This window comes from Aspergillus chevalieri, chromosome 2 (assembly GCF_016861735.1).
Source record: "Aspergillus chevalieri M1 DNA, chromosome 2, nearly complete sequence".
Classification (NCBI taxonomy): domain Eukaryota; kingdom Fungi; phylum Ascomycota; class Eurotiomycetes; order Eurotiales; family Aspergillaceae; genus Aspergillus; species Aspergillus chevalieri.
Window position 1 is genome coordinate 704,294 of NC_057363.1, and position 23,489 is coordinate 727,782.

At 50.0% G+C, this 23,489-nt stretch overlaps 10 protein-coding genes across 10 annotated transcripts; 5 read left to right on the top strand and 5 right to left on the bottom strand.

Annotated features, from left to right (window-relative positions):
• Window positions 1-77: 77 nt before the first annotated feature.
• ACHE_20242A (uncharacterized protein) lies at window positions 78-2,068 on the bottom strand (the record flags this gene model as incomplete). The annotated part of the gene is made up of 2 exons (XM_043284524.1): window positions 78-1,326; window positions 1,380-2,068. The coding sequence occupies 2 exons, from the start codon at window positions 2,066-2,068 to the stop codon at window positions 78-80; spliced, it is 1,938 nt and encodes a 645-aa protein (XP_043133306.1).
• A 523-nt stretch (window positions 2,069-2,591) lies between these two features.
• ACHE_20243A (bifunctional AAA family ATPase chaperone/translocase BCS1) lies at window positions 2,592-4,137 on the bottom strand (the record flags this gene model as incomplete). The annotated part of the gene is made up of 2 exons (XM_043284525.1): window positions 2,592-3,932; window positions 3,988-4,137. 2 exons carry the CDS (start codon window positions 4,135-4,137, stop codon window positions 2,592-2,594), a joined length of 1,491 nt encoding a protein of 496 aa, XP_043133307.1.
• A 507-nt stretch (window positions 4,138-4,644) lies between these two features.
• On the top strand, window positions 4,645-6,102 carry ACHE_20244S (putative Zn-dependent hydrolase/oxidoreductase family protein; the record flags this gene model as incomplete). The annotated part of the gene is made up of 4 exons (XM_043284526.1): window positions 4,645-4,856; window positions 4,909-4,956; window positions 5,025-5,669; window positions 5,724-6,102. The coding sequence occupies 4 exons, from the start codon at window positions 4,645-4,647 to the stop codon at window positions 6,100-6,102; spliced, it is 1,284 nt and encodes a 427-aa protein (XP_043133308.1).
• A 597-nt stretch (window positions 6,103-6,699) lies between these two features.
• Window positions 6,700-7,560, top strand: ACHE_20245S (uncharacterized protein; the record flags this gene model as incomplete). Its single annotated transcript, XM_043284527.1, has 1 exon — window positions 6,700-7,560. One exon carries the CDS (start codon window positions 6,700-6,702, stop codon window positions 7,558-7,560), a length of 861 nt encoding a protein of 286 aa, XP_043133309.1.
• A 487-nt stretch (window positions 7,561-8,047) lies between these two features.
• Window positions 8,048-9,946, top strand: CCT3 (chaperonin-containing T-complex subunit CCT3; the record flags this gene model as incomplete). The annotated part of the gene is made up of 6 exons (XM_043284528.1): window positions 8,048-8,072; window positions 8,134-8,200; window positions 8,262-8,470; window positions 8,526-9,116; window positions 9,168-9,805; window positions 9,857-9,946. 6 exons carry the CDS (start codon window positions 8,048-8,050, stop codon window positions 9,944-9,946), a joined length of 1,620 nt encoding a protein of 539 aa, XP_043133310.1.
• A 127-nt stretch (window positions 9,947-10,073) lies between these two features.
• Window positions 10,074-10,679, bottom strand: ACHE_20247A (uncharacterized protein; the record flags this gene model as incomplete). Its single annotated transcript, XM_043284529.1, has 1 exon — window positions 10,074-10,679. The coding sequence occupies one exon, from the start codon at window positions 10,677-10,679 to the stop codon at window positions 10,074-10,076; it is 606 nt and encodes a 201-aa protein (XP_043133311.1).
• A 722-nt stretch (window positions 10,680-11,401) lies between these two features.
• On the top strand, window positions 11,402-12,801 carry ACHE_20248S (uncharacterized protein; the record flags this gene model as incomplete). Its single annotated transcript, XM_043284530.1, has 5 exons — window positions 11,402-11,723; window positions 11,884-12,019; window positions 12,080-12,260; window positions 12,322-12,387; window positions 12,448-12,801. 5 exons carry the CDS (start codon window positions 11,402-11,404, stop codon window positions 12,799-12,801), a joined length of 1,059 nt encoding a protein of 352 aa, XP_043133312.1.
• A 429-nt stretch (window positions 12,802-13,230) lies between these two features.
• On the bottom strand, window positions 13,231-19,516 carry hir3 (putative transcriptional corepressor of histone genes (Hir3); the record flags this gene model as incomplete). The annotated part of the gene is made up of 3 exons (XM_043284532.1): window positions 13,231-14,715; window positions 14,768-14,923; window positions 14,975-19,516. 3 exons carry the CDS (start codon window positions 19,514-19,516, stop codon window positions 13,231-13,233), a joined length of 6,183 nt encoding a protein of 2,060 aa, XP_043133313.1.
• Window positions 19,517-19,933: 417 nt separating this feature from the next.
• Window positions 19,934-22,343, top strand: ACHE_20250S (ChAPs family protein; the record flags this gene model as incomplete). Its single annotated transcript, XM_043284533.1, has 7 exons — window positions 19,934-19,956; window positions 20,034-20,169; window positions 20,272-20,399; window positions 20,452-20,732; window positions 20,783-21,690; window positions 21,745-22,119; window positions 22,176-22,343. The coding sequence occupies 7 exons, from the start codon at window positions 19,934-19,936 to the stop codon at window positions 22,341-22,343; spliced, it is 2,019 nt and encodes a 672-aa protein (XP_043133314.1).
• A 379-nt stretch (window positions 22,344-22,722) lies between these two features.
• On the bottom strand, window positions 22,723-23,445 carry ACHE_20251A (uncharacterized protein; the record flags this gene model as incomplete). The annotated part of the gene is made up of 3 exons (XM_043284534.1): window positions 22,723-22,979; window positions 23,064-23,227; window positions 23,360-23,445. 3 exons carry the CDS (start codon window positions 23,443-23,445, stop codon window positions 22,723-22,725), a joined length of 507 nt encoding a protein of 168 aa, XP_043133315.1.
• Between the last annotated feature and the right edge of the window lie 44 nt (window positions 23,446-23,489).

Here is a 23,489-nt window from a genome sequence, read left to right on the forward strand (position 1 = left end):
GTATGAACCATATGTATGTGATTGATTGCTAGTGTTTAATGTTGTAATGAATACTATTAATGCTATTGCTATGGATATCAAAACCGTTCACTAGTAACACACCTCGTCAGATTGACCAGTATCCAAGCTAACATCTTGACCATCGCCGTGAGCATTTTAACCACCAGATCTAACCCCCAGAATAATACCCTTAACACTCCCCGTGCGATAGAGGGTAGTTTCTCTCCCTCCCGTGAGGAACTAGGTCCGTAGCGGCCATATTTCTCCAGGTCGAATTCTTCGATTACGATTTGTTTGTTCTTTTGTTTCGGTTTTTGGGGTCGTGGTTTGCGAAGCCTGTTCCAGAAGGGGGGCTTGGTATCGCTATTGCTGGGTTCTTGCTTGTCGTCGTTGACAGCGCCAGTATTAGGACCCGATTCAAACCTCTCCACAAGATCACATCCCATCGCCACATCCTCCCTCTCTGCAACCGTCGTAAATAACTCCTGCCTTGTACCCTGGTTCTGACACCCAGTTCCCATCTCCATCCCCATAAGCACGCCTCGACTCCCCTCATCCACAACAGCGACAGCAAGAATCCCCGCAACCACAGAGTCAATCGCGTACAGCGATGGTATTGTTGCAATCACTGCATTCGAGGATATACATAGTGTTCTGGTAGAGAGATCCAAAGATGCTAATGGATCGTCTGTGTCCGTGAGGGGGAGCATTGAGGTACGTGGTGTTGGTGCGAGACGAGCAGATCCCGTCGATGTGGAGTTTGAGGGCGTCGGTGCTGTTGCTAGGATTGTTGATGGTTGGGATTGGGGTTGCTTTGTAGTATGGGTTGGTGATGGTGATGGTGTTGAGACGGTGATATGTACAGCACCAGGGCCCTTCGGGCGTGCAGGTGAAAGAGGGATACCAGCTGCGCTGATGAGATCTGGCGTCGCCTGTTTTGAGAATGATGGGTGCTCGAGTGTGTATAATCGGAGATCATGATTCCATGCCAAGCGACAAGATTCCTGCTCCTCTGCTCGCTTGAGTGCTTTTCTTTGTGCGTCTAGTGCTTCTGATGGGGTTAGATGTTGCTTTCTTGCGACTTCGTCGGCCTGTTCGACGGCAAGCATTGCTGCTAAACGAGAGGAGACTATTGAGACGAGGCCGTCGTTTGGGTGCTCTCGGCGGGTGCGGTCCTTGAGGGCTAGGGTCATGATTGGGATGCTGTTTGTTGGTTTGGTGGGGTTTGTTCGGGAGATTGTTAGTTCGGCGGGGGTGGTAAGTCGGAGGGTGTAGAAGGGGTGTTGGTGTTGGGGGTCGCTGAATGTGAATGTTGTTGGGTCGGTTCTGCCACAGGTTAGTGATTGCTCATTGCAAAGGGAAGGTGGGTGGAGGATTACCGTGTAAGACGTAATTTGAAGCTTGCGGTTTGGTTCTCCAGTCGTTGGCCATTGGCAGCTTCCCAGAGGCCTTGAAGGTCTATCGCAGAGGAATAATGCACCTCGACAGAGTCGAGAAGACCCGGTAGGAATTCCATCACGCTTGCCGGCACGGTCTTTGGACCTAGGGCACGGTCGATCTCCGGTTCTGGCGAAAGGACTAGACCCTTTGGTTTCTGACGAGATCTCGAGTTGCTGTCTGATATCTGAGGATAATATTCCTGCTCGCTGAGAGGCAGATTCGGATTATACCGTGGGAAGATCGATTTGATGGGAATACTCAATGCCGAAAACCGCCCCGGTGACCGATTGTCCGCAAGCGTACTTGAGCTGGACAAAGCTAACCGCTCCGGCTCTTGTCTCTCCCCATCCCTTCCATTCGCACCGCCAAATATATCAGATTTCAAAGCCGGTTTGGTAACATGCGCCTTTGGCGGTGGTTTTGGTGGCTGGATGGCTTTCGCATTCTCCCCGATTTGGCGGAGCACAGCATCCGTTTTCCGAGAGCCCCTTAGGTCCTCTAAAACTGTTGATGTAGATGGGGAGGAGCTGCCGACTAGGACTTTTCTGCCTCTGCCGCCTCGAGAGGGGAGGTTGTCTTTGGTTGTTGATGTTGGGGTGAGAGGGGGGAAGAGGCGGAATTGGCTCATTTCATGTATATTCTGTTGATGAGTTAGCTGACATCTCTAGCTAGTTAATCAGCAAGCATACTTCACTGTCGAGTATTCAGACGGACAAGAAACGCTAGGTGAAGAAGGTTCATAGTATATTTGCTTAGTGAGATGCGAGCAAGCAAGGTATGTTCTCAGCGGGAAGGGGGACATATATCACCAAATCCGCTCCCGGCCTGAAGAATTGCACAGAAAAGCATCGAGGCGTCAAGCTTGCACCAATATGGAGGAAGGCCGTTGTGCTGCATGAGATGCGCTGCACTGTTTATCGCCGGCGCTTAAGTTGGTGAGCCGGTGATTGGCTGCTCTTCGACTTTGTTGATAGCATGACTTTGATCGGGGCGCTTCGGCGAGGACAATCAGCTTGATTCTGGTTTATATGACGTTGAAGGTCTTTCAGCTTAGAATGGATAGGATGGGAGTTGTTGGTGTGATTTGTGTGTTCAGATCTGAGTATCACATGGATTTTTGAGAAATATTTACAGTACGATATAATAATACATCAATTTTCCATGGCTTCTTCGTGTACCGAGTACGTCAGAGCTTCAGCCATCGAAATAGCTCCCTCCATGTTATCCTTATTATATAAAAACAAGCCCTGTAGAGCAGCTGCGCTGGTGGTTCTCGACCGATCGGCCTGCTGACCATTCTCGTCCTCGATTAGTCCGAGTTCCTCCAATTTCGTGAGGAATGTGTGTCGATAAGCGCCAGTTGTATCGAGTTCCCCGTAGAACCGATCCCAGAGACAGCCAACTTGGTAGCGAGTCACGGCGCCCAGGCGGACAGTCATGTCTACCCGGCCGGGTCGGACAAGAGCCGGATCGAGACGGTCGACGTGATTTGTAGTCAAGAATAGGACACGCTCCTCGGCGCTAGCAACGCCATCCAAAGCATTGAGGAGACCGGAGAAGGTCACGTTAGCGCCGCGGTAGCCATCTACGTCTGTTTGTCGACGGTTGGCGAAGGCTGCATCCACATCTTCCAGTAATACTAGTGTCCGATTGGGGACGATGGTGAGGAGATGATTCAGGCGGTCGTCGGTCAGTCCACGCTCACTAAGATTCAGGATTGCAATGTCGTAGTCCAACTCGCCGGCCAGGGCCTGGATAAACGAACTTTTCCCTGTTCCCGGTGGCCCATAAAGTAGATACCCACGACGATAGGGAATCCCACGATCGTGATACCACGAGCCGCTGTCCAGGAAATCCTTAACATCCGTAACGATGCGCTCCTTGACGCCTTCGTCAAGAACGACTGATTCCAACGGACGCTTCCGCCGTGGTTGTCCAAATGGCCTCCATTCCGTACCCCAACTGTTATAAATGGTTGTCTTTCCTTCATGTGCCTTAGCAGCATATGCGTGTGCCTCCGTAAAGAGCTCTTCAAAAACATGTCGATGAGAATAAAGCGTAGTCAATGTAATAGTCTCCCACGGCCGACCCGTCTGCAAATCTACAGACTTGGCCTCGCGCATTCGATTGACGAAAATGAACGCATTCTTATAACGCAACACGTGCTTCCCAGGTCCCGGAACTAGCGCGAAATGTGTGTGAATCGCTCCGTTCGAATGTTCTACCTTTTGCGTTTGGATAGAGAGATGGCGCATCCCGGGCGTTAGCCGTTGCAGTAACGAGTCCATGAAGCTGGACTTGGCAGCCGTTGTCCGAGCAGAATTGTGAGATTGTTGGTATAGTGTCATCCAGTGCAGAAACCACGGGTAGGAATCGTCCTTGATGCTGATTTCGACATCCACGAGCATCCGTCTTCGGAGGAGTGCGGCGCCATGTCGAAGGCCTTTTTGGGCGAAACTCAGACCAGCTCCAAGACCTGCGAGACCAAAGCCCTATCCAGAACAGAGTTAGCAGTTTTCATATAACTCATCTCATGTAGTATCTTACCGCCGTGAAGAAAGGATTGTTGGTGAGCTGGGACAGGTAGCTTCCGTCTCTGGGGGACTGCGCCGCCGCCTGGACGGCATCTTTCCTTTGCTGGATCAGATCGCCAGACGAGGACAGCCCCGGAGCATTGGGCGGTCCATTTGGCTCCATCCCTCTGCGATTGGGTCGATAGCTGGTTGTTCGTGGAATTCATCCATCTTCATCAGATAACGATAAAGAGTCATCGGAGTTAAGATGGTCCGAATACCGTCCGGGTCAGAGAAACAGAAGAGTCTCTAAGGTCGAATTGGTGAAAGCTATCAAGATTTCAGGGACACCTGAGGCTGGGTCAAAGGCTGGATGAGACAGGTGTCTGTCTAGTCAAGTTCACTCGACTTGGTGGATGGTGATGGTATCCCCCTCCTCGTGGAGAGACTGAAATGACCGAATCCGGCAATGCGGAGATAACGGATTTAACATGTTAACATCCATTAATTTTCTCCCCTATCGATGACATGGCTTTTTTTTATTTTTTGAGGCTGACCGGATGACATGATACTGCAGCTTCGTGGCTAAAAAACACTGGGCTACTATAAGGATCAGCGATAATCCTGGCGTTGTACTGTCTGACTACCTATATATCGGCTTCGACCTTACGACTACTACGGACATTCGCAAATGCGTTCATACCAGCGCTGGTTCTTCTTCTTTCGTAAACAGACTAGAAGTACACCTTGCTCCAATTTACTCCTCGCGAGACGCAATATGAGTTCGTCAACAGCGGCTGTCCTCTATGCCCTCACGGTCACTACTTCTCCAACCTCTCCAGGGCCGGAGGATGCAACAAAGAAGAGTCATCACCTCCAGGAAGGGTTCAAGAACCCATGGGAGTAAGTACAGCTTGGAAGTGAACAAGTACCCGACAACTAACCAACTATACAGTTCGTGGTACCAGCATGACTTCTTTGGAATCCTTGGACACATGGTGCAGTAAGATAAACCAATAACTGTTCCTTAACCAGAATAGATATCTGACCTGCTTGTGTTTGATGTTCAAGCCGCCGCATATCTGGCAAAGGTAACGTTCCCGACACGAAACCTCCAACAGTATCGGTCCAAAAACCCGAGTTCCTCCCCTCTCGAGAAACATCGAATCTACGAGCAACATGGCTAGGTCATGCATGCTACTACGTCGAATTCCCCAGCGGCCTACGAGTTCTTTTCGATCCGGTCTTTGAGGACCGCTGTTCCCCTTGCTCTTTCATGGGCCCAAAGCGCTACACGAAAATGCCGTGTGAAATCAAAGACATACCCGTTATCGACGCAGTCGTGATCTCGCATAACCACTACGATCACTTGTCCTATCCAACAGTGAAGGAGATCTTTGAGCGGCATCCGAATTGTCATTTCTTCGCTCCGCTAGGGAATAAGGCGTGGTTCAGTAGCTGTGGAATTAACAACATGACTGAGTTGGACTGGTGGGATGAGCGCGATATCATTCTTTCGCCGTCGCAAAGGCCAGCGCCAGCTGCGGGAGTGGAAATGCCAGATGGTGCTTCTGAAGCGAAGAATGCGGATATCAAAGCTCGCATTGGCTGTTTGCCGTGTCAGCACACGAGCGCACGGGGTCTTTTCGATAGGTCCAAGACATTATGGTCTTCATGGTCCATCGAATCGGGGGGACGTAAGGTCTATTTTGCTGGGTATGCGGTCTCGCCATTTCTTTTATGAGCTACAATACACTAACTACATCGTAGCGACACCGGCTACAGAGCCGTTCCCGAACTCCCCGACGATGTTGACGACCACGCCCCGGAATACAACTTCCCCGCCTGTCCTGCCTTCAAACAAATCGGCCAATACCGCGGCCCCTTCGACCTAGGTCTAATCCCAATCGGCGCATACCAGCCTCGATATATCATGAGTCCCATGCACGCTGACCCACACGACTCTGTACAAATCTTCAAAGATACCAAGTGTCAGCGAGCGCTGGGTATGCACTGGGGTACGTGGGTGCTTACTGAGGAGGACGTTTTGGAGCCGCCGAGGAAGTTGAGGGAGTATTTGAGGAAGGAGCATATTGCTGAAGAGGGAGTTTTTGATATTTGTGATATTGGGGAGAGTCGGGAGTTTTAGCTGCTGGGTGTGGGTAGGGCTCGTACTCATTTGTATAGTATCTCGACTGGTTTGTATTATTACTAGCTGTATAGCTTTCAAAGCTACTATTATCATCAAGTCTCTTCTTACATTTGGCATTCACTGCTTTAGGAGTTAAATTAAAGTGAGTCAGAGGTTTGTGAGTGAATGCTGTACAAAGGATGGATTTGAAGTAACGGCATGTAGCCACACCACCACCGTGAAGCTATGTAAATGCTTATTAGGCTCGTTGTTGTCCATTTAGATTATAAGACTGGATATTGAGGATCTCTGCATATCTAGAAATCACTACAATGAATTATAAATAACCACACCAGCTTAGAGTACTAAAGAATGCACCAGTAATACACATCTCACAAGTTACAACCTGTGAGTCCATTCAACGATGGAAACCATAAAAGTAAATGTTGCCTAGGAAAGCAGATAAAGTTGAAAGAAACTCGAGTTCCCCTCTCACAACCCCCACAATTCCCTTCTCAGAGACAGGGGTAAGGAAAAAGACAATCTCCAGCTTCACTCAGTTTACTCTCTATTCTATCAAGCAAGTCCTGAAATCCGCCCAACCCTACGTCCACCATGTCCAGACCCCCCGACCCCGACCCCGACATGATCGAAATCAGTCGCTGGAGCACCAGCAGCAGCGAGGAAGAAGAGGAGGAGAGCGGCGAAGGACACGAGGCCGGCAGTCGCGGATCCAAGACTAGCCAGGGCAAAAATTCCGCCCACGACAGAAACGCTGGCAAGAGAGATGACAACCCACAGAACGAGGAAGAAGTTATCTACGAGCTCGACGAAGACGCCATGTCCCAGCTCCCCGACCACCTCCAAATCAACATGCGCGAAATCCAACAGGAACGCATGGAGCGTATTCATTGCGAAAATTCCAACGTTCAGATCCGCAAGATTAGCGACCAGAAGGAGGTTCGCGCAGATAACTGGTTCAGGAACATGTTGTCTCGCTTTCCTTCCCGGCCCAATATGGGCTTTCATGCGAATCGCGACACCGTGCGTCGCAGGCATAGCCCTAGTTTGGATGATTTGGAAGCGCATGAGCGTGCTCGTCTTGCGCCCGGCTCTCCGATGCCTCTGACCAAGGATAATCTCGAGTATTTGACGGAGTGCACTGGTGGTGAGACTAATGTCATGTTGGCGGCTGCGACCAGACGCAGGGTTGAAAAGAAGGCTTCGATCAAGGATCGTATCTATAGTCGCCTGAGCGGCAAGCGTCGTCGCGAGGAGGAGGCTGCTCTAAGGCATTTGAAAAACATTGAAAGCCAGGTCCATGTTGGAATTCCGCAGTGTTACAGAGATCTCGTGAAAGAGGAAGAGGAACAAAATAGACAGCTTTCTGCCCAGATTGCAGAGGGAAGACACTCATTGCGCGGCCGTGTCAAGGAGAGTATGCAGAAGATGAGCATGGCCTTCAAGAAAGACTAAGTGGTCTCATGCATTGTACGGTGTCTCATTTGTTTTTTTTTTGCTCGACTTGGACTGTCTGAGCAGTTGCCATTGGGAAGGGTTAGGAAACTGGTCTTAGTATTACAAGCGTGGTCAACATGTATGCTGAAAATGGGTATTGTGGACTGTAAGGATATCCACTGCAGCAGATAGTCGATAATAATGAGGCCAAGGTCAATGCCGGAAGTGAAGTTAACTATCCAAAATAATCTGTAGATGTGTTTGTCTTGTTTGTTCCAAAGGAGACGCGCTAACCCAATGGGGTTTAAGGCGGTGAGCTTCTGGCCGCAATCCCACTTCTGGAGTTCGCTGGAAATTTGACGGGAATGCGGGCATTGAGCAGCAGCACAACTCCCTGATTGTCGTTTTTTAATTGTTTTGACGAGGTTGGATATCTTTGCTCTCATCTATCCGGTCTCATATCTTTTCTTTTCCCGAAGCAAACCGAGTGACAACCACCGCCAAGATGCAAGCACCAGTGGTGGTAATGAGTGAGTGGCTTCTTTGCTTGATGCTACTTGTTATCCTCAACACTTTGCTAACCGGCTCCAGACACCAATGCTGGTGACAGACAGGTTGGTCGTAAAGCACAGCTCTCGAATATTGCCGCTGCTAAGACGTACGTGGAACTCGAACATCTATATCTGTCCGATTGCCATCTAACAATTTCAACCCCTCAGTGTCGCCGATATCATTCGATCATGCCTTGGCCCCAAGGCCATGTTGAAGATGCTGCTGGATCCGATGGGTGGTATCGTCTTGACCAATGATGGGCATGCTATTCTGCGAGAAATTGAAGTGTCGCACCCGGCCGCGAAGAGTATGATCGAGCTTAGCCGTACTCAGGATGAGGAAGTTGGAGATGGAACCACAACTGTTATTATTCTGGGTAGGATTTCCATATTGTCTATCTCGGAGTCTGGAGGATGTGCTGACTGGGATAGCCGGTGAAATGCTTGCCCAGGCCCTCCCTCAACTCGAACGCAACATCCACCCGGTCGTCATCATCTCGGCTTTCAAGCGTGCTTTGGCAGACGCCCTTGCTATTGTGGAGGAGGTTTCGACGCCCGTCGACATCGACAACGATGACGAGATGTATAAGCTGATCCAGTCGTCTATCGGGACGAAGTTCGTGTCGAGGTGGTCGAAACTCATGTGCGACTTGGCTCTCAAGGCCGTCCGGACAGTCTCCTTCGATGCTGGTGGTGGAAAGCAAGAGGTCGACATCAAGCGCTACGCCCGTATTGAAAAGATTCCCGGTGGTCAGATTGAGGACAGCGAGGTCATTGATGGTGTGATGGTCAACAAGGATATCACGCATCCCAAGATGCGGAGAAGAATAGAGAACCCCCGGATCGTCCTTCTGGACTGCCCGCTGGAGTATAAGAAGGGAGAGTCTCAAACAAACATTGAGCTTACGAAGGAGGATGACTGGAACCGGATTTTGCAAATCGAGGAAGAACAGGTTAAGCACATGTGCGATGCTGTCTTGGCTCTGAAGCCCGACGTTGTCATCACCGAGAAGGGTGTCTCTGGTAGGTTCATCTTACCCTTCTGTATGAGACAACTATCTAACATTATACTAGACCTCGCCCAGCACTTCTTCGCCAGGGCCAATGTCACAGCCCTCCGCCGTGTGAGAAAGACCGACAACAACCGTATTGCCAGAGCCACTGGCGCAACAATTGTGAACCGTGTGGACGATCTCCAGGAATCCGACGTCGGTACCCAGTGCGGTCTGTTCGAGATCGAGAAGATCGGTGACGAATACTTCACTTTCATGAGAAAATGCCAAACACCCAAGGCATGCACTATCCTTCTGCGGGGTCCCTCCAAGGACATCCTTAACGAGGTCGAGCGTAACCTGCAGGACGCCATGTCCGTTGCCAGGAACGTTATCTTCCACCCCCGCCTGTCCCCTGGTGGTGGTGCTTTGGAGATGGCGGTTTCCGTTAAGCTGGGCCAGTTGGCCAAGTCGATTGAGGGTGTCCAGCAATGGCCGTACAAGGCCGTGGCTGACGCCATGGAGGTTATTCCCCGGACATTGGCCCAGAATGCTGGTGCCAGCCCCATCCGTGTCCTGACCCGCATGAGGGCCAAGCACGTCGAGGGCCAGGTGAACTGGGGTCTTGACGGCGACACGGGTAACTTGGTCGACATGCAGGAATACGGTGTCTGGGAGCCTGAGGCTGTTAAGATGCAGAGTATCAAGACAGCTGTCGAGGTAAGACCGCTCCCGAGGAATTCAATATCACGCTTTGCTAACCAGTACTAGTCCGCATGCCTACTCCTCCGTGTTGATGACATTTGCAGTGGCAAGTCCGCACAGCAGGCGGGTGTTGGTGTTGGCGGTGGTGATGATTAAAAGCATTAGAAGTTTGGAAGGGAAATGCGTACATAATAATCAACGACGATTTGAGTTGTATGAACATCCTAGACTAAAAGAATTTTACATGGGTATCTCCATCGTACTCTTCATTACTAGATAGTAATCAATCCTCATGGATAATAACACCCGGCGTCTCCTCCACAACACCTGCACCATGAGCACCAGCATGAGCATCCACCCCAGTGTCATCAACAGCCATCCTCTCACCACCATTATCCCCATTCCCATTCCCATTGGCACCAGCACCAGCACCACCTCCCTTCTTCCCATTACTCTTCTTCTTCGTCGCATTTCTCTTCTCCCTCCTCTTCCGATTCTTCTCCGTCTTCTCCTCATCCCTCCTCCTCGTCTCCTCCCTCTCCTTCTCCCATTCCTCATCCCCCTTCTCCCGGTCAACCTCACTTTGCATCAACCTCAACCTCTCATACTCCCTCCTCCGACTCGCCTTGTACACATGAAATTCTCCAGATCCCGCACCAGCCGACGACCCCTGAACATTCGCGACGATTTCGGGCGGCGGGGGTAAGTTGGACGCGGTCTTTTGGCGCGAGGCTTCGGGGAGTTTGAGTTCTTTGGAGGGGTCGCGGAAGAGGGAGGAGATTTGGGAGGCTTGTTCAGAGTGCGGGGTGTTGAGGGCGCGGCGTTTTAAAGGGCGATTGCTGCGGCGGTCGGCGCTTGTGGGGATGGATTCGGGGCCTGGTTCGGACATTCTGGTCTTTGTAGAGGGAGGAGGTTTTGGTTGGGTAGGTGTGGTTGATGTTGCGGCGGGAAAAAGTGCGCGAAGTTGGTTCTGACGTAACTCGTGCGCACTTGTGAGGAGAGATACAAGAAGATGGCGCTGGTTATTCTGTTCTTGAACTTCGCATTAATAATGGGCTCATGTGTTCAATGGCAGTTGATAATTAAAATGAGAGAGTGAAGGTACCTAGCTTGATCTGCTGCTGTGCTCCGTAGAGAATGCGCGCGCAAAGATTGACCTTGCAGTTCCTCGGATGGATTTGGGTGTGAGTATTGAAATAGTGTCTCTGATCCGGGTGATCCAAGGGCAGAAAAAAATCAAGTGGAAGAGATTGAAGTTGCAGTCAAAAGAGTGTCTGGGTTGTCGAATGTTGGAAAAGGTAAAGTGGTTCACATGACTTGGAGCTATCCCAAAACAACCAGGGCGGTCTTTTTCTATTCAAGTATACATTCTGCTAATTAACGGTAGTACTATGTAATTCTCCTGGCGAGTCTATCTTGAAGCGCGTTAGTCAATTGAGTTATCTATTTGGTATCTTTCTTTCAATTGCGACTGTATCAGAGGTATATTCCAACTATATCGGCGGTCTATAGTAACTCGTAAAACAGGCGTATTCAACCCAGCTACAACGCCGACAAACCAAGAAGTCTATATAACTATAGAAAGCGAATAACAAGAATACAAGAACCTCCATGAATACCCATACCTTGACTAGATACCATCGCAAGGCACACAGGCACCAGCACTGCGGCATTGATTTTCAGCGCAGTGCGTGGGTCTCAATCTCTCTTTCGACCTCACCTCATCTCTCCAACTCCTGTCTTCCTTCCTTACAGCCTCTGTTGTCTATTCCATCTTCTCAGAAGATAGAAGTACAACTGATACCTTCAGTCATAGAAGAGGTATCTTGTGATTTTCAATTACACATCTCCTTCGTTCCGCACTGCGTGTCCCGTCGCGAAGCTGAATTGCGGTGTCGCGTTATTCGTCCAAGGATGGGTTCTTATCGCTTAGGTACGTTCATCTGCTTTATTTCTCTCTCCGTGGCTTCTATATTGTTCATTCTTCTCGTTTTCGATAAATTGGGTCTCTGGCTGTAACTAGTGAGCGGTGACGTCTTTTCGTTTTACTCCCAGCATTGCTTCATTCCCACTCTTATACTAATTACGCATAGAGGAAGCCTCCACCGGCCGGGCCGGCTGTCAGAACAAAGAATGCAAAGACTCCAAAACCAAGATCGCCAAGGGCGAGCTCCGTTTCGGTACCTGGGTCGATACTGAACGTATCCAGGCTTTTATGTGGAGACACTGGTGAGAGCATCCTCCCCTGCTCCCATAGAGGAAAACCAAGCTGATAATGTATCTGTAAAGGGGCTGCGTCACCCCCAAACTCATTGGCAACCTAAACGAGACTATTGACGAGGAAGGTGGCGGTGGTGATGAGAAGGATTACACTGCCATCGACGGCTACGAGGATCTCCCCGACGAACTGCAGGAGAAGGTCCGTGGTGCGTTGGAGCAGGGCCATGTTGATGATGAGGATTGGAAGGGTGTATGCATTTTTGCATTCTTATGATATATTGAGGGAGGATATGTGATGCTAACTGCAGCAGGACGTCGAAATGAACCGTCCCGGCAAGACGGGCTTCCGTGTTCGCAAGAAGGCTGGTGCTACAGCGGTATGTTTACAGTGCAAAATCAAGTAAAAGTGTATACATGTACCCTGACGTGTACCACAGAAGAAAGATGACGAAGAAAAAGAACCCCCTAAAACCAAGAAACGCGGCAAAGCCCAAGACGACGAACACGAAGAAGGAACTGAAAAACCAGCCAAGAAGACCAAAAAGGATGCCCGCGGTACCAAGAAAGCCGCAAAGGAAGAGCCTGAATCTGAAAACGCTGAAGAGGGATCTGAGAATGAGGAAGAGAAACCTGCGAGGAAGAGTCGCAGCCGTGCTACTAAGACTACCAGTGCTAACAGGAAGAAGCAGGATGACGCTGCTGAGGAAGATAAGGACGAGCAGATGGCTGATGCTGAGGTACCTGCTGAGGAGAAGCCGAAGCGGGGAGGACGGAAGAAGAGGGCAACCTAATCTGCCTCTGTTGTACGGAATAGTTGTTTGTCCATTGCTTGCATGTTGCATGGGGAAAGGCGAATGTGGGAGTATCTACTGGTTTGAAGTTATGCTGAGTTGTTCATCTGTCTATCTGGGGGTGTTTGTGGGCGTGTGTCCTGTTCTGTACTCTAATGATCTTCGCTCGATACACGGTCCTTATTAGGATACAGGATTGCTTACAAAAGGCTACACCGTAACTATATTTCATTACCAATTGATACTATCTTGCATAATCGTACAAAATCTTCGGAAGATTCTGTCTATCCGTACCATAACGCCTGTTACCCCGATAGACGAAAAATATCGACCGTAAAATGCAAGAGAAACAATATACAATCACTAAAAGAAGATAAAAACAAAAGAAAGAAGCAAGACAAGACACCGGCTTGACCGGCCTACAGCCAGTTAAGTTTCCATCGCCTCCGGTTCGTCACCAGTAGCCTGGAACTGCTCCTGCCCGCCCTCACCCTCAGCACCATCTTCAGTATCCTTGAGAATCTCCGTCTCCCCCTCGCCTTCATTTTCATTATCATCTTCACCCTCGTCATCTCCGTCCTCACCGTCTGCTACATCGCCGCCCTCTTCAACGCCTTCATCGCCTTCTCCCTCCTCTTCGTCAATGACCTCAGTTTCATCACCGGGAGCAGCGCTGATGAAGCTTTCTTCAACCGTGGTATCGCCCTCACCCTCGCCTTCACCTTCATTGGCGGTTTCGCCTCCATCGCCTTCAGCGTCACCATCAGGAACAGACATCTCAGAACCAGGTTCCTGCGGAGACGACGGTTTAAGATTCGGAAAGACCCTACTATGCTGACGCTCAGCATCAAGTTTGGTCATTTTCTCCTCGTCGGTTTCGGAAAGTTCACTTTCATCTCCGCTTTCGCGGGTCGAGCCTGGTTTCTTGTCCTTTGTTCCTGGTTCTGATTTTGGCGCTTTTGTTGATGCGGTGGTGGTAGCGCCTGTCTCGTTTGCATTTTGGGTTTCTGTTTCGGTGGTTGTTGTGCTTGGGCCGGTGGTAGTTGTGAGTTTTGTGGGAGGGCGCGTAGTGAGTTTGCTGGCTACGATTGCTTCGGCGCGTTTCTGAATGTCTCTTCTTGCGATGCCCTTTGTGCGGCCGCGGGGAACGGAGGCTGGTGCTTCGGTGGATGTTGTTGTCGTTGGTTGTGCCTGCCCGGGGGCTGAGATTGCGGTTGCCGTTGTGCCTGGAGGGTGAACGGTGGGGCCACCAGGGCCAGTGGGATGGGCGTCAGCAGCGCCGTCCATAGTCATGAGGAGATGGTCGACTTTCATTTTCTCTTTGTTTTCTTCGCTGGCCTGTTCAATTACGTGGGGGAGGTTGAGTTCATAGAGACGGGAGTAGAGGTCTGCGATGAGGTCTTCGAGGAGGGATACTTTCATGAGATTGTTGTTGAGTTTCTTCAATTCGATGGAGTCACGGAGGAGTTCGAGGAGGGATGCGCTTTCGGGTGCTACTAGTTCAGGCAGGTTCTCCAGACGACCCGTGTTCGCGACAAATTCTTCCCAGCCGATCGGTTTGAATATGCCTTCTTCGTGGCCTTCGTTGATTTTACCAGCCCGACGAATAACTCGCCCGTAAGTGAGGCAGATATCCTCCCAAAGCTTGGGGTGATTGATGAAATCACCCTGCCTCTTCCGTACGCGGCGAAGGAGTTGGTCAAGACCCGCTCTGTCGTCGAGTTGGTCGAGGAGGTGGACGAAGAAGTAGACATATCGGGTTGTGTAGACAAAGTGTCGACCGGGACGCTCGTTTTCGGGACGCCAGACTTGGATGGCCATTGTCTTTGTGAAGATTTGTTGGGTAAGTTCGTTTTTTGCGGCTACTGCGGCGGCGGAGGCGTCTTCTTGGTCATCGTAGACGATACGTGCGGCCTAGTATGGTAAGTAAGACGGCGAGTTTTAGCAATGAAGGATCTGTACTTACTCTCATGGCCATCCGGTGGTGCCAGTTGGACTTGTCTGCGTGCTTCAGGTTCCGGAGCACTTCTAATATGTACGACTGCCATCCTGCCTTGTCTTCTGGGGCCTTGACCTTCCGAGCCCAAGGTGTTGCAAGAAGCGTTTTGCTTCCCTCAGCGGGCTTGTTGACATTAGTAAGATAGCGAACAAGGAGGGGGAAGAAGCGACATACGATCAGGACATCCCCGTGAACAAGTTTGTGTATAATGGACACGAGCTTGTAATGAGGTTCGAAAATGGGCTCTGAGCGCGAATCCTTGCGTTGAGGAAGAGTGTCGATAGCATCAAGCAGAGAGTCTAGAACATCGTCAAGGCTCACACGCTTGAAGTTGCCCCTCACCGAGTCATCGCTCCTATACATCTTCCACAGACATTTGGCCAACATGTAGTGATTCACCCAGTTCTTGGGCTTATCGACAATCGCCCGCTTCAAAAGATAACTCGTAAAATTCCAGACAGAATATGGTTTCATCTCCCTAAAAGGCTCGCCCTTGTACATCTGCTGGTTCTCCTCGTTGCTGTAATGGCGAGCATAGTCGGAGAGACTGAAAGGTCCCATCGAGAGCGGTTCTCGAGAAGAAGAGTACATGCGGATGGCGAAATCAGTGTACAGCTCAGACAACGTATTCCGGGTCTCTGGTGTCGGCTCTGCTGTCCTGCTTGCTGTTGCGAGAGCCATGGCGTAGCAATGTATGGCGTTTCGTTGCAAAGTTGCCAGTTCATTGCGGTTGTTGTTGATCTTTTCCGCTGACCATGTGATGTCTTCTTCCAGTTTCGAGTCGTAAGTTTGCGCAAGTCGATACCAAGTCTCCCATCTGCCCGATCTATTCTCGATGTCCTGCCTGAAGAAGCCGATCGCGTCGTCAAGTTCACCTGTCCCAGTTGGTGCCAGCCGCTTCTGAGATCGGAATTTAGTCAAAGCGGAATATCCGAGAAGGAAATACCATCCTTTCTGAGCAATGGTCGCACTCTCAGTTGTCACGGGAATGAGTGGTAGATCTTCCACTCCTCGAGCAGCACGGTAAAGTTCAATTGGGTTGATTGCGGACTTCAGATAGGAGGAGAAGATGCGCTTGTTGTACGCCAACGGAGGCGAAGACTTGGCTGAACCAATCGCCTGCTGCATCTTATCGATTGTGGATTTCAAGTCTGATTTCGCGAAGTCCTTGATATTCACCTTCATTGCCTGCCTCAAAACGAAATCGATCATCATAATGGCTGTAGCGCGGTCAATCCTTTCCGTGGGACAACCATGATCCGTGATAAGGTCGTGATTGATCAACCGGTAACCATGAAGATCGTAGAAGACTTGACAGATCTCGAGATCGAGGTCCTCGTTGATCTTCACGTCGTGCAGCTCTGATTTCATTAGCCTGAGGAATTCTTTGCCGGAGCGCCTGCACATCTTGCGAAGTCCAAGTGCATAATGCACAGTGCGTAGATACTCAATGCGGTCCGCATCTGGTGCATCGAAAAGCTCCTTATTCTGCGCAATGACTTCCTTGAACAAAATGTACTGCAATATCCAACAGCGGACTTCCATTTCACGAAGGCGGTCCCTGAATCCTTCAAGCGATTTTGCCAACGAGCTGCGGAATTCGGGAGCTAAGATTTGACCAACGCGAACTGAGTCTTCGTAGAGCGTGAAACTGTGAAGGAGCTTCAATAGTCGAACTAGTGCAGACATCGAGGACCGTAAATGATCCATGTCGATACAATCAAAGGCCTTGTCTTGCTCTTGCAAAGCTTGAGTGACCAGCTTGCTCAGAATGCTATCAAGTGACTTAAGCCAGCGAAGAAGCGTATGTTGACGGTGTTCGATGAGTTCCTCAGCATATGCCGAGCTGCAGAGCTCCTTGACAATTGTTTCGATACCCCTGAGATAGCAAGAAATGACCTTTGGTGGATAATCGATCGTTTTGTATGCCTCCTGGAGCCTTCGCCACAGGAATAGTCGCAGGGTAGCGTCTCCTCGATCCAAGAAAGACCCCATTTCGTGAAAATCTGATGCTGGGTTGTCATTATCATCCGACTCTGATTCTGACACCCCGTTCTGACATTCGATAGAAGACGGTTCGAGGAGCGGCTCAATCGTTTCAATGATGTCCACCGGATCTTCCGATTCGGGGCTGAAGATCTTCAAGAAGAAGCCCATGGATTTCAACTTCGAGACTTCCCGATCAATGGCCTCTGATGATAATTCCGGCATTACGGCATTGTTAACCAAGGTAATGTCTGGGTTTCCGAGTCGATCAAGGATCTGCTTGAGATCCTGGAGGCAAAGTAGGATATGTTCTCGTTGAACATCCGGAGCCATATTAGAATGAAATGTCGTTGCCCATAGATGACGGAGAATGATCTCGTTCCCGCTCTGGCCAGAGATCGAATGATCTACAAAGTAACTCAATGAATTTTGAGCCAGCATGCTCCACCTGCATAAACGATCCCACTGTAGAAGTCTTGTTTCTTGGTCGACTTCACTGTTAGGATTGTTAATTTGGGCATAGACATCAAGATGAAGCTCGAAGATAGCTTGGATCATTTCCAATTCCGAGCGATGTTTTAAGTCATATGCGAATGAAGCATCAGGGCTCAGATCAAGGACTTGACGCTCGAGATTGGCTATCTGTCCCGATAACCTATTGTAGATATATTCGTCTTCACGTTGTAAGATCTGCACAACTGTGTCTTTCAGGGTCTCCGGCCACTGGAGCGAAATATATGTCGATTCCGTGGCGGGGAAATTCTCTTCTTTGGAGACACCATCCGAGTACTCCCCGTATTCTGGCATGAGAAGGCCTTTGAGCCAGTCAAAGGCCACTTCACCAAGACGACTCCATCCCTCGTTGATTGGTTTGAGGCACTCGGGTAATTTCTCGCCGCCAGAAAGGACTTCGTTTATCCCCGACTTCCTGGTTGACTTCTTCGAGTGCTCGAGGAAAATAGCAAGCCCAGACTTGCTCATACTCTGTATGTCATGCAGATTGGAAAAGTTGTCGCTCTCAGAAAATGCCCTGGCCTTCTTATCGTCCCAGTTATTGATAATGCTTCCGAGGTCCTGCGATAGCAAAGATTCAAAGTTTCCTGCCGAATCCACTGGACCATTTGCATCGCCAACGAGAGACATTCGCTTCCGCATGTAGTCCAAATCCCCTAGGTTTTCGGCGCCAGCTTTGGACAGGAAGGAGTCTGTCGTCTCAAACAACCACTGATCAGCATAGACGTACATCTCCAAACGATCCTCGTAGTACTTTGATTGGTCGAATGCAATTTCGTCAGCCTGCGAAGGATCAATGTTCGACTCTCGAGCACGAGTTCTTCTACTTTTCGCCCTTAAGTTCTCAGCTTGTTCATCATTCACCGCTGATGCAGATGATCTCTTGCGATAACCATTAGCTGACTTGGAATCTGGTTCGTCCGCAGCCGGTTGCTCTTGAATAGAGTCTTCAGGGTGTTGAGCCGCCTGATCATCTTGCGGTTCAGTTGACGGTTTCGCGGGCTGCTGGTCTGCTGATATCATTTGGTCTTCGGTCGGTTCAGCGGGTATATCGTTTGGTTCGTTTTCTTGGGCATTGCTGGTGGATGGCTGGTTGTCCCCCATAGCAATATCTTGTTGCTCGATAGACTGGACTTGCTCGTCTTCCATCTTCGGTGATTCATCGGCATGTTGCATCTCCTTGGGCGTCGTGTCCTGCGGCTCTGGGCTAGTGGTCGGCAACTGAACATCGACAGATGCACCAGGGCCAATGTTTAGTGTATGCTTTTCCTCATCCAGAAGCGCCTGAAGGATTTCTTTGCCAACTGCATCCCAGGTTGCACTGCTGGGCTTCAGAACATGGCGAGTCGCCTTTAGTGGAAGTGGGTTCTTAGATGAATCCGCATCCTCAAGATTTTCAGGTAAAGTCGGGAGATACGGATAAGGGTCGGCTTGCCGCTGAAGGAATTTGATCAGAGCTTTCTTCGGCCTTTTTACAGGAACTTGAGCTACCGCTAGCCTGTCATTCAGCGATTGCAGCGTGTTACGGAGACGCTCTTCTGCAATAGTCTCTTCCAAGCCTAGTTGCTCAGTTCGCACCTCGAGACGGTTCTCATCATCAGCAAGAACACTTTCCAGACAGTATCGGGACAGCCTATAGCTCTGCAAGGCACTGCTCAGTCGGGCGCTCTGTCGCCAGAGGTTAAGATCCGTGTCATCACGTTCCAGGGCCTCAGCGAAGGATGTAAGGGCAGCGCGAGAACGCTCTAGCCTCTCCGTAGCAGATTCGCGAGCAGCATCTGGAGACTCAGAGACGCCTTGCAAGAAAGATTGTAGAGAATCCAATAGAAATTGGCCATGGTTCTTATAAGACAGATAGATTGTTTGCAATAAAGTGCTCGAGGTGGAATCGTTAATATCTGATTCTCCAATATCATCCGCAGAATCTGTTGTTGCGAGATATTCTAACAAATCATTTGGTTGGGGTTCAGGTTCAGAATCCTGCAGCGCAATCCTCTTATAGTCGGAGAAGGACTCAGGATATTTGAAGATATCCGAATTGAAAAGCGCATCATATGCCTCTGCGGTTTGCGGATAGAACTGCGATCCTTGAGAGTGAAGCTTCAGGGCATTCTGATATAATTTGAGCGCTTCCTCAATCTGGATTTCCTTGGTGTCATCAACCTCCTCTTCCACAGCCTCATCGGGCTCGATATTTAATGCCACCCAGCTGGACATGTTGCAGTTATTCCGATGGCCGATAAGGTGCTAAAGATAATTAATTATGCAGCATTGCAGAGAGTCAAAACCGAGCCCCAGGGTTCATGGCGAGGACAGTCGAGTAAATGGAGGATTATGATAGAAAGACTCGCGAGGGAGACGCATCACGCGTTCCGGGGGATCGAATTTCCCGAAGCGGCAAGGTTCCGATGCCTGAAGTTCCGATGCCTTGGTGCCTCACGCGGGCCAGGCACAGGATCGCCCGCCGTTGACGACGACCCCGAAATACGAAATGCACGTCTTGCTGCCCGCTGCATTACACTCTCGATTACTGCTATTTCTCCGGAGACTTTTTTGTTCTTAATCGCAGTCGCTGCTGTACAGATTCGTTTGAGCATTTGGTTTCTCAGTCCTTTCTGCGCACCGTTCAGCGCCATGGTTGCGCCAGCTGTCCCCGAGTATGCCGTTTCCTCCTTCCCCGTTTACGTGTCCCCACGATCCCCCTTGATAGGGACTGACATCTGCTTTGCGATAGGATTTATGAGGAAGATGACATCTACGCCGCTGTCGATGCGCGTACAGAGACGCTACAGAACCTGCGAGAATTAGGGCCCCCAGACCTAGTTTACTTGGTGAAGCAGCCGAAGGCCAGCGGGAGTCGCCAGACGGAAGTATGCCATGCCTGACCCTACAAGTACCCTTGCTCGGTTGCTTTAGCTCGGGAATTGGTTTGAATGAAGGAAACCTACCGGCTGACAAAATTGCGATCATAGCAAACCGGCGTTTACCACCATGTGACCGGAATCGATGCCTCGTCCTCCGCCAGCTTAGCGGCCTATGTAAATACGTTGACCTTCTCTCCCCTCGACAAGACGCACAAGGTGGTTTCTGGGATCTACTGGTTAGGATCTCGCGCGCGGAATATTTGGGTTCCTTTCATTGACGAGATATAGTTGTTATAATGCCTTCTCCCACCTGGACATGCGAGTCGAAGTCAAGATCCCCGGAAGTCTCGAGAGCTACTGCATCGATGAACGCGGAGACAAACGTGTTGCTACGGACGCACTTTGGTTAGAGACTTTCTTGTGTGGTGTCCTGAGGGCATATGCTTATGCGGACGATGGAGGTGGAGATGCGATTCGGAGGATTGTTGGTGTCCGTCGATTCAACCCAGTCACGAATACGGAGATGGAACACAAATTCTTGGATGCTGCGGAGAGACTCTTCTTCATGGGTGCGTTTCAAAACGCAGGGAACTGTAGCAGGGCGCTAACAATGATACAGGGAGGCAGTTGAGTTCCGATCCCGAAACGCAGGTCCCCAATACCGTCAGCAACCACCTTACGACGGGTCTCTTGAAATATATTCAAACCACCGGTCGCTACACATCAGGTATTAATCTGTTTGAAAAACTCCGCACACGGGACGTAGAAGTTTCGTCGCTGCTGTCCCGGGTTTTGTTAATGGCAGACGAGGAAGTCCGGGCAGTACGTTTAATGTACGATGCTCTGCAAGATGTCCCCATGGACTATTCCCTTCTCGATTGCCAGGCTTCATTCTGTCAGAAAAAGGGAGAAGGGGAGATGGCTTTGGAATGCGCCAAGCGCGCCGTGACAGCTGCTCCTAGCGAATTCAGCACCTGGGCTCAGCTGGCAGAGGTCTACGTGAATCTCGAACAATGGGACCTGGCGCTCTTGACCTTGAACTCCTGTCCCATGTTCACGTACCAAGACCGTGATACACCTCGGATGCCGCAACCAAGTCGCATCATGCTTCCAATCCTCGCCGAGAGCATTTTGGACGAAATCGATGAAGGCCAACCAAGACAAGGTGACCCTCACGACTATGTCCATCCATCGCTTCGCAAACTCCACGCCGCTGCTTATCAGGGAACGTTCTTGAAGGCTTACAATCTTTTGACCAAGATTGCGGCCGCAATCGGCTGGGACCAGTTGCTTAAAACCCGGAGTGAGGTCTTCGTCATGGAAGAGGAGTATCGGGTTGAGCGCCAGCATTCGACATCAAAGCCTCCGGGCAGCGTCAAATCCAATTCTGGGGATGTGGAAATGAATGGCAACGGCGGGCATGCAGAAAACTCTGCAAACGAAGAAAATGGCGAACATGAGGGAAATCAAATCGAGAGACCAGAGCACACAATGGCGTCGGAGGTCGTCAAGTCTGGCAATGAAGACGTGAGTTCCGCTACTACTTATTGAATATATACCCATACTAACAGTAATGCTTAGCACGACCCATCCCACTCAAGCTACACTCAATTCAAAAACAAACGCCTATGCGAGCGCTGGCTCGACAATCTCTTCATGGTTCTTTACGAAGACCTCCGCATCTACACCATCTGGCGCACCGAGATGGCCCAGTACCGTCAACAATCAATGGAGTATAAAAAATCCGCTACCGAATGGGAAATCCTCGGTGAACTGGCTGAACGTCTGCACCACTTTGAGGAGGGAATCGAGGCATACCAGCACTGTCTTGCTATTCGATTTTCTCCCAAGGCCATGCGGGGTGCTCTGAAATTGCACGAGGCGAAGAACAACACGAGGGGAATGCTGAATTCGCTGATTAGGCTTATTGCCTGGCAGTATCGGTGGTATTCAGAGGTATATCCACCCGTTTTGAGATGGTTTAATGAATGAAATACTGACATACTTGACAGTTCTCCCCCGAACTTCTCTACCTAATCCGCAAACTCATCGAAGACGAAGGCGCCGTCAAAGTACGCAGTATCGTCCAGGCCACGAACCTGCCCCAGCCAGTCCTCGACCTCACACATCAATACTGTCAGCTCTGCGCTACTTTCCGGAGCAGCGGGAGTGACTTCTAAGGACTTTCAGAGAGAACCGTTCAAATTCACACGATGCTATTGAATAGGTTTGTTAATTTAAGATGGGATATGACAATAAGAATGGGGTTATGCGGAGGTTGATCCTGATTAATATCATATACACTGGCGGGCTATCAGGAAAAGTGGAAGGGGCATGATACCAATCAGTCCTGCTTGTGGTTTGTATTAATGCTGTTAGCTTTGTCGGTTGCTAGGGTGGCTTGTAGGTACTACGATTCCAATATAGACTAGTTTCATGGCTATTGACTTCTCAAATATGTGATATTCAGACTATAATAAGCAATACCAAACCCAGTCGCATAATAACCATGACACCAACAACGATTAAACATGAGTATAGAGTATCCTCATTATCACATTACTCCTTCTCTTCCCCCTCCCCCTCAGGCTCTGCTTCTGGTAAATCCGACTCCTTAGGAACCTTATCACCCTTAGCCTTAGCCGCAGATGCAGCAGGCCCGCTGTTCTCAGCCGTCTCCTCGGGTTTCTCCTCGCCTTCGTCCTCAGCTTCCTCCTCTTCTTCTCCGGTTGGGGCTTCTTTCTCTCCGGTATCCTCATCGCCCTTTTGCTTCTTGGCAGCTGGAGGACTAGTCTTGCGTTTCTTGGGAGTAGGACCTATATCGGAATCTAACCGTTAGCTATCCAATTCTATATTACCCCTGTCATAACAAGGACAATCCTCAATAGGAAAGAACGTACCTTTCTCCTCCTTAGGCTTAGCTCTATCTTTACCCTTCCCCTTTCCTTCTTTCTCTTCGGACTCGCCGTCCCCTTCCTCTACATATTCCTCACTCTCTGCCTCGCTAGGCTCTTCCTCCGACTCTTCTTCTCCGCCGGATCCTTCTTCGTCGGAGGATTGATACCTATCATTCGTATTGTCAGCACATTGATTCCTCTAGTAGAAGTACTGCTAAGATATCAGTGCAGGGATTGCGCGCGGATTGCGCAACAATGCCTTGCAAAAATCAAATGGATATGGAAAGTTAAGCACTCACTCCTCTTCTTCCTCGCTCTCATCACTAGGCAGCGCCTGCAATTCCTCCTCCTCGACAGCTTCTTGCTTTCGCTTGCGCGTAACCATTTTTATTAGTTTAGTAGACGGAGGATCGATGCGTAAAAGCGTGG